A 14,409-nucleotide genomic window follows, 5' to 3' on the forward strand; every position below is an offset into this window, starting at 1 on the left:
CAACCACCAGAAAGTAGAGGCAGATATTTTGCATGTGTATAAAATTTCCGTTGAAAGTAACCTTTGGAATCATCAATGGGAATTAATCAGAAATGCAATTAATCAATTTTAACTTTCTAACCACCTGCATGTACGGTATCTTCTTTATACCTGATACCATAGTACTTATTATGTGATTAAATACATTTTTGTAATTCACCAAAATAAACTTAATCATACTTATCTTCTTTTTCTCCTTCCTGCAGAGAGACGGCCACAGAGTTAGCTGGGGGTCTACCAAGGTGAGCACGCTGGCTTTGCTTATTCTATGCCTGATTTCTTATATCCACAAAGAGAAGTACTGTGCCATGTCTTCCGTAAGAGGTCTTCTCATTTTGTCTTCCTCATGTCAGATTTTGATACCTCATACATCACTATGTAAATGCCAAAAATTATGCATGAGTCACATATACATGATGTAACCAGGAAGTAATGAGGCTCATGTTCATAAATGACTTACAGAGATTATTCACATTCCTTTGAAGTCATATGGTACATTTGGAGATGTATATATGAGCTAGATATGCCATAGAAATCATAAACATGCTGCTTCCTTTATTATGTTCATGGGAATTGGCAATCGAAAAACATATTGGATTGGTTTTTTTCTTCAATATATTCATTATTGTTACTGTGTTCAGGGACTTAGAGACTTCTGAAAGAATCTTGAGCTTCCCCTGAAGAGCTCACGTCATACTATTGAGAGTACAAGTGCAGTGGAATTCTCATTGTCATCAAAATAAATACTTAGTAATATTATATCATAGAAATTAATATGTAATTGATCAATGTGTTTTATGTGTAATTTATCAATGTGTTTTATATGTTTTTGATATTTACGTCAGTATATTAAATAAGACATGATTAACAGAATGCAAGCTCTAGATAACTAGCCGTCAAGGATGATTACCAGCATTTAATGGAAGGGAGGGAGAAATGGAGAAAAGAAGGAAGGAAGGAGGAAGGGAGGAAAGGAGAAGAGATGGGGGTAAGACTGGGAAGACAGGAAGAAAGGAAGGAAGAAGGAAGAGAGGAAGAGAGAGAGGGGATGGGGGGGAAGATTGGGGAGGGAGGAAGAAAGTTAGGAAGAAAGGGAGGGAGGAAGGGGCAATAATTTAAGAGGTATTTTACTGGGCATTGCATATATCTAGAATCTCTCCTGAGCACCAAGGATTGTGCCTTTGTTTTGTTGTTGTTGTTGTTGTTATTTTTTGAGACAGAATCTCACTCTGTCACCCAGGCTGGAGTGCAGTGGTGCAGTCTCAACTCACTGCAACCTCCACCTCCCAGGTTCAAGCGATTCTCCTGCTTCAGCCTTCTGGGTAGCTGGGATTACAGGAGACTGCCACCATGCCCGGATAAATTTTGTATTTTTAGTAGAGACAGAGTTTTGCCATGTTGCCTGGCTGGTCTCAAATTCCTGACCACACGTGATCCACCAGTCTCGGCCTCCCGAAATGCTGGGATTACAGGCATGAACTACTGTGCCCGGCCAGGTGTTTGTTTTATGTTTGTTTGTTTTTGTTTGTTTTAGCTGGAGTCTCCTTCTGTCTCCCAGGCTGGAGCGCAGTGGCACGATCTCGGCTCACTGCAACCTCCACCCCTGGATTCAAGCGATTCTCCTGCCTCAGCCTCCCGAGTAGCTGGGATTACAGGCATGCACCACCACGCCCAGCTAATTTTTGTGCTTTTAATAGAGATGGGGTTTCACCATGTTGGCCAGCTGGTCTCGAACTCCTGACCTCAGGTGATCCACCTGGTGGCCTCCCAAGGTGCTGGGATTACAGGTGTGAGCCACCATGCCCGGCCAGGTCAGATGTTTCTTAAACAGAGGAGAAACTTACTCATCTAAATGCACAGAAGACATCAGGAGAGAGGGGAAGGGGGCGGAGTCCCTGAGAAGGCAAGAGGGCATGGGATCCAGGGCACAGATGGGATCATCTTGAGAAGAGAGCCCAGGCTACTATCTGAACAAGGATGGAAGCAGAAAAGGGGTGTGTGGATTCAGAGCAGTATGTGGGACTGGGGCCTCAGGGAGTCTTAGACATTCTACGTAAGCATGGATGGGATTACAGGCGTGAGGCCCCGCGCCTGGCTCATGCCTTAGTTTTTGAAGGTACTCGATAATCATGCGTGAATGTATTAATGTCCCAGGATATTGCCTAGAAACTGTTGGAAGTAGAAATTAAGAGAATCTCAAGAACAGGAGAAGCAGAGTGAGCACAATGTTGTCATGAACAGCACTGGAGAACAGGGGAAAGTACAAATTGTCGCCATCTGTTACCAGAGATAAGCACATTTGGTTGCTTTTTTTGTGTAAAGAAAATCTTTGCTTATAGGATCAAGATTAATATTGCCAAAAAAACTGTTTACTGTGATCCAAATATTTAAATTACTGTATGTCTTCATTCTTTGGATAACGTCCCCCAGAAACATTTCCATCATGTGCCAGTTTTCAGGGTCAAAACTGTCCGAGTGTTCTGGTCTGTGTCTCCCCGCTGAGTTTGTTTGTCTTTGTGCTTTCACTCTGGAAAAAGTCCGCCCTGAAGACCTGAGCATCCCATCATGTGTGGGGAGAGAGATTGTTGTGTGTCTACCCACGTTTGTGCTGAGGAAGTTAATCCTGAAATAATGGAATGAGGAATGACTTCCAAATTTTTGTAGAGCAGCTAAGGAGCGGACCACCTCTGTGTTGTCAGAAGAGACCCACTCCGTGCTGTAATCACACAGATGAAAATTACTCACATGTCTGAGAAATCACCGTCGGCACCCGGAATTCTATTAAGTAGCGCTGTATTTTGAATACCAAGCAGCAATGCGTATATTCCCCAGGAATGATCTTTTGTAGCTGGTTTATTACTCAAGGGAGAGGCTGCTCTCTTAAGTTTGGTGGGTGGTATTTTGGTAATGGGCCTACTTATTTTTCTTCAGGAATTTTTGTTATTCTGATGTCGAGTCATGTTGAAAATAAACAACATGCTGACATTCCCATTCTAACTGCAATTTGCAGTCACTGTACTGCCTGGCGATAAAGGAGTGAGAAGTAATATATCAGTGATTTCTCAATCGTGCTTCTAATGTAGCTTCAGGTATTCTTTTGACTTCTCCAGGGACGGTTTGAGACATAGCCATTGACAATTATTTCCCTTCCCCACATTAACATGAAATCATGTAATTATTTGATGATGAATCCTTCCCTTGTGTCCAGATTATTTCTTTTGCTAGTGTTTGTTTGTTTGTACAGTCTCGTAGAATTCCATCAGTTGTTTCAGCTTTCAGCCTTTTTTCAGATTTCTTCAGCCTGTCACGGGGAAAGTACAAATTAGCCCCAAAATACCTCGGTGCTGTGGAAAACAAGGCACCTGTAGTTATTTTGTTTGTTTGTAGGCTAGTGATTAGTGGAACATAACACTTTGAGCTTTTTCTGCGTTTAGTCATAAAAGTGCGCTTACGCTGTGACGTCTAGGAAAAATGGAAAATTGTAACTCAGGCAACTGCTAACTAGTGATATGTGGCTGGGAAGGAAGACGGTGGCATTTGAGAACAGTTTTATTGTTTGGGTTTCATTGGCTATGACTGTCTTGAAATGTTCCGAAAGGCCATTTACACGGGTTGCATAAGGGTGGAGTATTTCCACTGTGATTACCTTACATGGTACTAATTTAAAGTACTCTGGTCACCGGTGGATAATATTCTGTGAAAATGTGCGCATGCTGTAGCAGTGGATTGCGTCTGGGTAGTTAAAAATGCTTTGAAGTCAAAATGAGATATGTGTCCAAGGTGCTTGAACAGGCGCTAGGTTTGTTTTTCATTGCTGATGATAACCTAAATGTGTTTTTGAATTCTTGCCATTGCTGAAATTAAAGCCTGGTAGTAATAAGTCACCAGAAAAAAATTAGATTATATGAGCAACATGCACTAAGCATTGTAATTATATTATAAATATTAAAACCAATGATCTTGTCAGGATTAAAACAAATATTTAAACTGGCTACACGTACTATTCATGCCGATCTCTTTATGTTGAAGTGTCCCGGAAACGGGATGTATGGAACCATTTCTTGAACTGTGAAAACGATCATTTTCAATCTTATAAATGACTCCTTGCTTTTATTTTTGCTTGTAGCAAAGGACAATTTAGCAATCTGAGCAGTTGTTTTCCCCATTACAATCATGTTTTTCAAGATCTGGTTTTTAGGATGAAGGGTGTTGCGTTTCGGTAGATGTGTTTTAATGAAATCATGGTGAAACCCCACTTGTTCAAATGGAATGAGGTTTCAATATAAATGCCTATAAAGAGAGAAAATTTTATTCTGGATAGCAGAGTAAAGATACAAACAAGATTTATATCAAGAGAGGTTTTACTGTAATCATGCACTATGAGCTGCTGTTTTTGAAAAAAGGGGAGCATTTTAATTCCTTGTTAACAGAGTCCACTGTTTTTCAACATAAACTAAACAGTTTAGAAAATAAAGTGACATAATAGACCTTAATAGAAGTATCTTAAGTGCTGCAGCAGAGATTCAGATGTTGATTCTTATACACCACACTGAAAAGTCAGGGTGTTCTTTGAGGACCATGAAGTATTCGTAAATGAAGCTTAAAATAATTCGGTATATAAATCAGATGTCATCTTGTACTAGATTTTAGGATAAACCAGTGAAAGCAGGGGCCAAAAGTTAAATAAGTTATGAAAGAAAAATTTAGACTTTTCTCTTGTATATTAATCCAGTAACTTGATCTCTTTTTTTTTTTTTTTTTTTTTTTTTTGCCATCCGTGAGAGGGTTAGGAAACATAATTCAATCTAAGCAATTGGGGAACCCCCAATACCTAGAACACTGGCGTATACCATAGGATTACTGTTTGAGAGCCGCTACCCAGAAGACGGGAATGCCTGGTTTGTGTGACTATCAGAGACAAAAGCCATTATACTGCCGTTTTGCGTGTGAAATTCTGGTCTTAAGTCATAGATCTTTGTTATCTAAAATTTGAACTGAACAGATTCCGTTTAAAGGACGAGAGAGACTTACCTCTCCAGTTGACCATATTTCTCAGTCGTGGATGTGACAGATCAGGTAGCAATAGGCAGAAACGGTGGAAGCAAGGATAATTCAGATCATCTCTGAGAGCTCACCTTTCTACATGGAGGGCTTTGATAGGAAACATAACCTCCTATTTCTCATTGTCCTCAGTACACAATGCCATTTTCTGAAAGACTTTCAGAAATTAGGAAATATGCTGGTACTTCCAGGCCAGCCTCTTACTGAGTCATCTAGAGCTGATGATGGCCACTTCCTGTCTTCTTTATAATCCCTAGGAAGCAGCAGCTCCCCCAGCTCTCCTGGGGCCCATGCCTGGCGCTATTCAGCATTGACACAGTTCATCCTCTATCGTTAATTCAACCAGGGTACAGCACGCACTAAGTATATGCCAAGCATGGTTGTAGGCTTGGCGTATACTTAGTGCGTGCTGTACCTTGGTTGTGGGACAAAGCAGATGGACACCATCTCTTCTCTGAAGTGGTTCAATGGCGTGAAGAAGGTACCGATCATCCCAGTGCTACGGGAAAGTGTTTAACACATAAGAGAATTAGGAAAACATTGAAGCAAACAAAAAACCCAAAGGATTTCAGCAGTGAGATGGGCTAGTTCTGATCAGAGGCAGTAAGGACACCATCCCGAATCAAACTTCTGAGCAGGACTGGAGCGAGCGGGTCAGAGTGGGTGGGCACAGGCCAGGGGATAGCCCACAGAATCCCCAGACCTTGCCCCCCTCCAAACCCTCTTCTTTCAGGTTCACTACTTGGCTCACAATATGAAACAAACCCTCTGGCTTAAGTGACTGGTTTCCATACCTTTCACAACCCCACTTTCTACTCCCAGCGCCCAGCCATCATACAGCACCCAGACTCTGCGATCACAGCTGCAGGTGGTGAGGTGTGCTCTCTCTTCCTCCCTGCCCCAGCCCCTACCTCCTCACCTTTTCTAATGCATCTACCACTCATAGTCTGTGACTGAGTTCTTTCCTGCACAAACCTTTCCCTTACAATGTCCTTCTTTATCATTTTTCTCAGGTTGAATCCATTGAAAAGACTCGGTAGTTACAGCAGGCTAAAAATGCAGGTTGAGTTTGTAATTATGGTTCAAGAGGTCAGAGAAGGCCCAAGGTGAATTCAGAGCCTCTGTGGTCTGAATGTGTCCCCCAGAATTCATGTGCTGGAAACCTAATCCTCGATGTAACTCTGGGGAGGTGAGAATGAATGGGAGGTGGTGAGGTCATGAGGGCTCTGACGTCATGAACAGATTAATTGCCACTGTAAAAAGGGCTTGTAGGGGCAGATTCACTCCCTTTCTAGCTCTTCTGCCATGTGAGGACCCAATGTTTGTCTTCTCTTGCTCTTCTGCATCTGCCATGTGAGGACACCATAAGAAGGCTCACACCGATGTTGGTGCTTTGAGCTTGGAATTCCCAGCCTCCAGAACTCTGAGAAATGAATCTTTGTTCTTTGTCAATTACTCAGTCTGTGTGATTCTGTTATAACAGCACAAAACAGACTACAGCCAGCACCCTGCTACACCCTCTGCCATCTTCATCATGTTGATAAGGTGCACCTCATGCTCACAGCCACTCCAGCCATCACATGGGGACCATGTCCAACTTCTTCCATGGGACTGTTTTTTAGGGGAGGAATCCCTTTTCTATGCCTGATCCCTTAGTAAGGGGACATTGGGTTTCTGGTATTCTCAGCCTTTGTAATGGGAGGCCTGTTCTGTCAGCAAGGAGAAAGGTAGGAGTCGGGGTAAGGGGAGAATGGATTGTAAGTACTTATAGAATGGCTTCCATGCCAGGTAGGCGCTTTTCTTCTTCTTCTCCTTCTGGGTAAATCCAATGGCCATTTAGCTGTGATCTTATTTAGTCCCTCAGCCGCATTCAACCTAGGGATGACTTCCTCCTCCATGAAGTGCTCTCTTCATCGTAGAGACATCAAGCCCTCCAGGTTTCCCTCCTGTCTTGCTGGCCATTCTTCAACAGTCTTCTGTTATTCCTTGCCAGCTTCACTGGCCTCTGCAAGTTGAGGTGCCCCAGGGTGCCCTGGGCATTGCTCTGTTCCCTTGTGAGGAGGGAGTGGAGAGAGATTTCATCCAGCTCCATGATTTTAAAGATCATCTTTATGCAGGTGGTTCTCATTTGTGTATCTCCAGCCCTGACTTCTTCCTTGAGCTTCAAAGCTGAATATCCAGCTGCTAATGTGACTCTCTACATGGAAGCATAAACTTAAACTTGATGTGGCCAGAAAAGAACTCTTGAAGCTTACCTCAGCCCACCTTATCATCATACACCCAACAGTCAAAGGAGAACCTAGTGACATTAACAAAAAAATAAATAAATAAATAAATAAATAAATAACACTTTTTCTGTTCTCAGACTTAGCAGATAACTTGTTGGCTCAACCTCCAAAATGTATCTTTATTTATTTATTTTTTTGAAACGGGTCTCACTCTGTTGCCCAGATGAAAGTTCAGTGGCATGATCATAGCACACTGCAGCCTCGAACTCCTGGGCTCAAGTGATCCTCCTGCCTCAGACTCCCGAGTAGCTGGGACTACAGGTGTACATCATCACACTGGGCTAATTTTGAACATTTTTTGTGGAGATGGAGTCTTGGTATGTTACCCAAGCTGGTCTCAAACTCTGGGCCTCAAGCAACTCTCCCACCTTGGCCTCCTAAAATGCTGGGATTACAGACATGAGGTACCATGCCCAGCCTAAAATTTATCTTCACTTTGTCTACTTTCTCTATCTCTTTCCAAGCCACCGTAAACTCCCACCTGAATTGTTAAATGGCCTTTGAAATGGTCCTTCCCACTTCCTCTTTTGCAATTCATTCTCTAGGTAGAAGTCCAAATGATCTCTGAGAAGTCATCCATCAAAATATTGTTTTTTTCATAAAATCAGGTAAGAGTTTCCTATTGCTTAGAATAAAATCAATGCAATGTACTTTGGTTCCAAGGGCTGCTTTCATCTACCTCTGCAGCCTCATCACCTGCCACTTTCTTTCTCATTTACTTTGCTTCTGACACACTGGCCTATCTCTGCACTTAACTTCCACAGAAAGTTCTCCTTTCACCACCCTATTAAGTAACCCCCGAACACACTTCCTGTCACATCGCCATATTTGTTGTCATCTGTTTTTTATCTGTTGATTTATAGACGATCTGTTCCCTTCCCCCTTAGCTCCAGAGCAATGTCTCCCTTGCCTGTCTGGTTTATTCCTCCATTTGTAGGCCCCTGAACAGAACTGGCAGCCAATAAATGTTTGTTGAATGACTATATGAGCCCCTATTTCAGAGATAAGAAAACTGAGATCTGGTCTCCTAGTCTTTGCATGTGTTCTTCCTTCTATTTTGGAAGCCCGGTGTCATCTCTCTGCTCTTTTTCTCCCCTACCAAACTCTCTACCACTTGTTCTTCTAGATCCAGATTTGCAAACTACAGCCCACAGACGAAATCTAGATGGTGGCCTGTGCTTATAAATAAATATATATATATATAGGAACACAGCCATAACGTCTATTTATGTGTTGTCTGTACCATTTTTGTGCTACAACATCACAGTTGAGTAGTTATGGCAGAGATGGTATAGCCCCCAAACTGAAAATATTTACTGTTTACTTTTATATAAAGGTTTGCTGACCACTGTTCTAGACACATCCTAGGTTTCTTCGATAGCTTCTCTGCCCTGAAGACATTTATGTTCCTTCTGTTGGTTCCCAAAGACCCCAGTTTTAACCCCTATCCTAGCATCTGTGTCACCCAATAATCTAATTGACTAGAAGACTTTTACACCTTCTCCACTAAGTAGGAAACACACTAGCAGTGCCCGGAACATAGTAGGCACTGAATAAATATTTGCATAAGTGTTTGACCGTCTGAATAGATGTTTAAATGAATTAATAAGTGTTTGGATGGATTAATAAATGTTTGAATCAATGAATAAATGTTTGAATTGGGAAGGGAAGGAGGAAGGATTGAGGAAGCCTTCTCCTAAAGAACCAGGGGTAGACAAGATGTATGATTTCTGCCTTCTCTCACCCTTCTCACTCTTCTCACTGCTCCATAGACTTTGGCACCTGGAAAAATTCATCTAATTGGCTGGAAAGTTATTAACCTAAATTTGGCTGTTGCTGTTGAGGCCATGTTAACATGGAGGCTACGAGATCAGGCTTTGGGTTCAGAAATGCTTGAATCTTGTGCCTGCCATTTCTTAATCATGTGAACTTAAACAAGTTATTATAGTTATTATCTCTGCCTCAGTTTTTCATGTATAACATTGGAAGAATTATCATACCCATCTCATAGTATCACTGTGTGGAGATAACCCATGTAAAGTATTTAGCTCAGTGCCTGCCACACAGCAATCAATACATGGTAGCTGTTATCTTAGTTCACTGAAAGAGAGGATTATGCTAATTATTTTACCAATGCTTAGGCGTGTTCAAATCTAAGAGAAGATACTGTGTTACATTATAAGGAGCAGCCCAGCGAAGTGATTCAGTGCCTATGATCTGCAGCCAAACTCCCCCTTGTGTTAAAAATCCCAGTTCAGCCACTTACTTGTTCTTTGACCTTATGCAAGTTTCTTCACCTCTGTCTGCCTCAGTTTCTTCATCTGTAAAATGGGTAATAATAGGGCCAGCTGTTCTGAGAAGTGAAATGTTACCCATAAAGTGCTTAAAACAGTGTTTGCTGTTTATCTTATTATAAGGAAATTAAAGTTGCATGTTAGTTGAAATTTGAGGTGGAGGTGAGGGAGCACCAAGCCATTGGGCATATAACCCTCTAATTCAGATTTTAATTATGCAGTGCATAGATTGTTGCCTTGCTATGAGTTATTGTTGATGATTTAAAAGAGAATACCCGATTTAAAAGAGAATACCCAAAGCATTAAATGTAAAAGTCCCTTGACCTTGCTATAATACATGAAAATAACAATCACTTAAAGGAAGTATATATGCAAATACTGCCCACCTATCACTGGCAGCTCCATCGCAAACGTGGTGTTCATTAATTCTCTAAATTCTTTATAGATGTGTATAAAAATCCATAGTGACGGAATTAAATTACACTTGTTTTATAATATAGTGTTCTGATGTGTAACAGACTGTCAAAGGAATGATCTTTACGAGAAAAACTTTAGAATATTGTTAAGTTACTCACTGTGTGACCTATTTAGACTTCTCAGATTCTTCCTGTGGTAGACTGCATAATTAAATTTTAAATGGAACATGATAAAGAAATTATACTGGTGATCTCCAGAGATTTTGATACCCTATTTGGCTCTTTATAAGAGTATAGAAAAGACATACTTTAAAAATTAATAAAGGCCTGCCCTAATTTTTTTTCGTTTTAGATTTTCCTTATCTGCTCTGTAATTCAAAGCTATGTTGCATGATCCACAAGTGTTTCCTGAAATAAATGATCAAAATAAAAATTCTTAAAAGCACATTTATCCCAATTTGAGAATTCCATTATTTGTGCATGAGAGCTTTTGTGCAGCAGTGGAATTTCTTTAAGATAAAACCTGCCGTTTTCTGGATTTGTCGCAATAGAGAATTGGAGATTTATTCACTCTGTTTGTGGAAGCATTCATATCTTCAGAGTTTATAGAGCAGAGGGGTAGAAAATGGTTTCCATGTAAGATGCAATTTTGCAGTTAGAATTCCTCATTTGCTATGTAAAAGTTGCTCGTCCCTTGGGTGAATAATTTTTTTCCATAACCTTTTGCCATTCATTTTCTTCTGTATTTAAAGGGGCATTTCCAAGATATAATAACATTCTATATTAAATACAATATTCTCATCTTAATAAATTTTGTAGTATAAAGCACACCCATGTTAGTTAAAAAGCCTTTCTTATTCCTCTAAAGGATTTCAGATTTTGCTGTCCAATGAGCTTTGACAAAAACAAAACAGGTTGGAGAGTTTCTGTGCCTGCCCAAGGTTGATTTGCTTTTTATACCTTCTTAAATATTGGCTTCCACTAATGTTTGGGATTGTCAAGCTACCGAGAACATATAAATTAATAAAATTTATTCCCATGTATACATAGATAAGTTTTAAACCTTGTAAACCTTTCTTTTCAGATTAGGTTTTGTAAATGTTTCTATTATGTATTTTCCTTTTCCTTCTTTCTGGCAAATACGCAGTTTTCCTTTTGGACTGAAACCACTCAAGCATCCTATATTGTGTTCATTTTTCAAATAAGCAACATTAGACTCACAAAACACTATATAAAACCAAGCTGAGGCAGTGACATGAGCCAACAGAGAAAATAAATTCCCCATTAGGCCTGACTATTCATCCTTAAACCTCTGCTTGTCATGCTGGCTGGGGGTGGGGGGTGTAGCTTTAAGGAATAATGCCAAGCTCCATAAAGGATTCTAAAGAGAAACTCATATTGGAAACATGATTATCTAGTGAGTAAGTGGAAACTCTCTTTACCACCACAGTACAGCATTTGAGACCCTCCCTCACCCAGATCCCAACCTGTGGAACTCAGGCTAGCATCGACATAGTGACACCTGGTGGCCCCTAATTCATCATTGAGCACCACGGCACCCCTTCCAAAGTAAAGAAAATTTATTTCCAAATTAGGCTTTCAATGTAATAGGTTTCTGCGTATGGTTTACAAGTTTTTAAAATATACACCTAATTAATAATGGAGATGCTTATGGACACCACATTGAAACCTTAAAATGAATCTCTTGATAATAGCAGTACATTAGTCTTTTCTCATGCTGCTAATAAAGACATACCCACAACTGGGCAATTTATAAAGAAAAGAGGTTTAATGGACTCACAGTTCCACATGGCTGGGGAGGCCTCACAACCATGGCAGAAGGTGAATGAGGATCAAAGTCATGTCTTACATGGTGGCCAGCAAGAGAACTTGTGCAGGGGAACTGCCCTTTATAAAACCATCACATCTCATGAGTCGTATTCACTACCACGAGAACAGCATGGGAAAGACCTGCCCCCATGATTCAATTACCTCCCACCAGGTCCCTCCCACAATATGTGGGAATTCAAGATGAGAGCTGGGTGGGGACGCAGCCAGAACATATCAGGCAGTATCATTACTAATGACATCCTCAATCAAGGAAATATATGAGGTCCTATGGGGGACACAAGGTACAATGATCCCTGCCCTTAAGAACCAAAAGATTCCACTAAAAAAATCCAACTCATGGACGCAGAGTAGCATGGGGGCTGGACTAGGGATGCGGTGGGGAGTGGGGAGATGTTGGTCAAAGGGTACAGAGATTCACTGGACAGGAGGGATAACTTTGGGAGATCTATTGTACAGCATGGTGACTATAATTAATTTATGTGTAGTAGAAAATTGCTAGGAAGGTAGATTTTAAATGTCCTAATCACAAAAAAAGATCAATATGTGAAGGGATAAATATTTAATTATTTGATTTAATCATTCCACAGTTTATGTGTATGTACATCGAGACATCACAATGTACCCCATAAATATGGGAAAGTTTTACCTTGTCAATTAAAAATTAAACTAATAAATTTGTTAATTAAATAAAAGAACCAAATGGTTCAAAAGTAGGAATCAATTTTAGTAGGAGAAAGCATGTTCTTTCTTAGCAAAATGTCTCTTACATGGTAAAGTAAATGTGTGTGTGTACGTGTGTGTGTGTGTGTGTGTGTGTGTGTATAATACATTAAGTAACATATACCTGGACCGAACAATGAAGTGCAGAGAAGAGAGAACATTTTTCATATGGCAATTGAAAGAATATCATTGGAGGGAATATCCCTTCTGCAACCAGAAAGGGCAAAAATAAAGCAAAGTGCGAGGAATGTAGAGTGTCTTGAGATGGAGACCCAGCCAACTGGTTTCACCCAGATGGTTTGTTAAGAGAATCCTGAAATATGAATTAGAAAAGTAGATAGAAGCCAGATTGCAAAGCTTTAGAATGACAGAAGTGGTTTACTTTTTTTTTTTTTTTTTTTGAGACGGAGTCTCGCTCTGTCACCCAGGCTGGTCAGGCTGGAGTGCAGTGGCGCGATCTCGGCTCACTGCAAGCTCCGCCACCCGGGTTCACGCCATTCTCCTGCCTCAGCCTCTCCGAGTAGCTGGGACTACAGGCGCCGCCACCACGCCCGGCTAATTTTTTGTATTTTTTAGTAGAGACGAGGTTTCACCGTGGTCTCGATCTCCTGACCTCGTGATCCGCCCGCCTTGGGCTCCCAAAGTGCTGGGATTACAAGTGTGAGCCACCGCGCCCGGCCGTGGTTTACTTTTTAAAAAATTGACACAAGGCCGGGCACAGTGGCTCATGCCTGTAATCCCAGCACCTTGGGAGGCTGAGGCAGGAGGAATGCTTGAGCCCAGGAGTTCAAGACCAGCCTGGGCAACATGGCAAAACCAAGTCTCTTAAAAAAAAAGAAAGTACAAAAGTTAGCCAGGCATGGTGGCACACGACTGTAGTCCCAGCCACTCAGGAGGCTGGGTGGGAGGATCGCTTGAGCCCAGGAGGTTGAAGCTGCAGTGAGCCATGATGGCACCACTGCACTCCAGCCTAGGTGACAGATTGAGACCATATATAAAAAAATTTTTGACACATAATAGTTATACATATTTATGTGGTACAGTATGATATTTCTATACCTGAATACATTGTGCAAAAATCAAATCAGGGTATTTAGCATATCTGTCATCTCATACAATTATCATTGCTTTGTTGTGAGAACATTTAAAATTACCCGTTTTGAAATATATAACATTTTATAATTTTATATTATTATAACCACAGTCACCCTATTATGCAATAAAGCAACAGAGCTTAGTATCTAACGGTAACTTTATACTCATTGACCTTCTCTCCCAGTGCCCTCCTCTCATCCCCACCCCACCCCATCCCCTGGTAACCACTGTTCTACTCTCTACTTCTATCATATCAACTTCTTTAGCTTCCACATATGAGTAAGGTGATATGATATTTGTCTTTCTGTGCCTGGCTTATTTCACTTAACATAATATTCTCCAAGTTCATCCATATTGTTGAAAATGACAGATTGATTTTCTTATCTCCAAAGAGTATTCTATTGTGTATATATACCACATTTTCTTTATCTGTTCATCTATGGATGGATGCTTAGGTTGATTCCATATCTTAGCTATTGTGGATAATGGTGCCATCAACACGGGAGTGCAGATATGTCCTGATGAATTGATTTCAATTCCTTTGCATATTTACCCAATAGTGGGATGGCTACATCATATGGCAGTTCTATTTTTAGATTTTTAAGAAACCTCCATACTGATTTCCGTAATGGCTATGCTAATGTA

General features: G+C 40.8%; 1 protein-coding gene across 3 annotated transcripts in view; it reads left to right on the forward strand.

Moving 5' to 3' along the window:
• CELF2 (CUGBP Elav-like family member 2) overlaps positions 1–14,409 on the forward strand; it is an 872,815-nt gene that overhangs the window by 447,844 nt on the left and 410,562 nt on the right. For all 3 annotated transcript variants that reach the window (XM_032154967.2, XM_032152939.2, XM_032153279.2), the window contains one exon: positions 246–281. Coding sequence is in view for 2 of the 3 variants with exons in the window: in XM_032152939.2 (XP_032008830.1) it covers positions 246–281 (36 nt within the window). In the remaining variant the exon portion in view is untranslated. The remainder of the gene's footprint in view (positions 1–245; positions 282–14,409) is intronic.

This window comes from Hylobates moloch, unplaced genomic scaffold (genome assembly GCF_009828535.3).
Source record: "Hylobates moloch isolate HMO894 unplaced genomic scaffold, HMol_V3 SCAFFOLD_2, whole genome shotgun sequence".
NCBI classification, from domain to species: Eukaryota; Metazoa; Chordata; class Mammalia; order Primates; family Hylobatidae; genus Hylobates; species Hylobates moloch.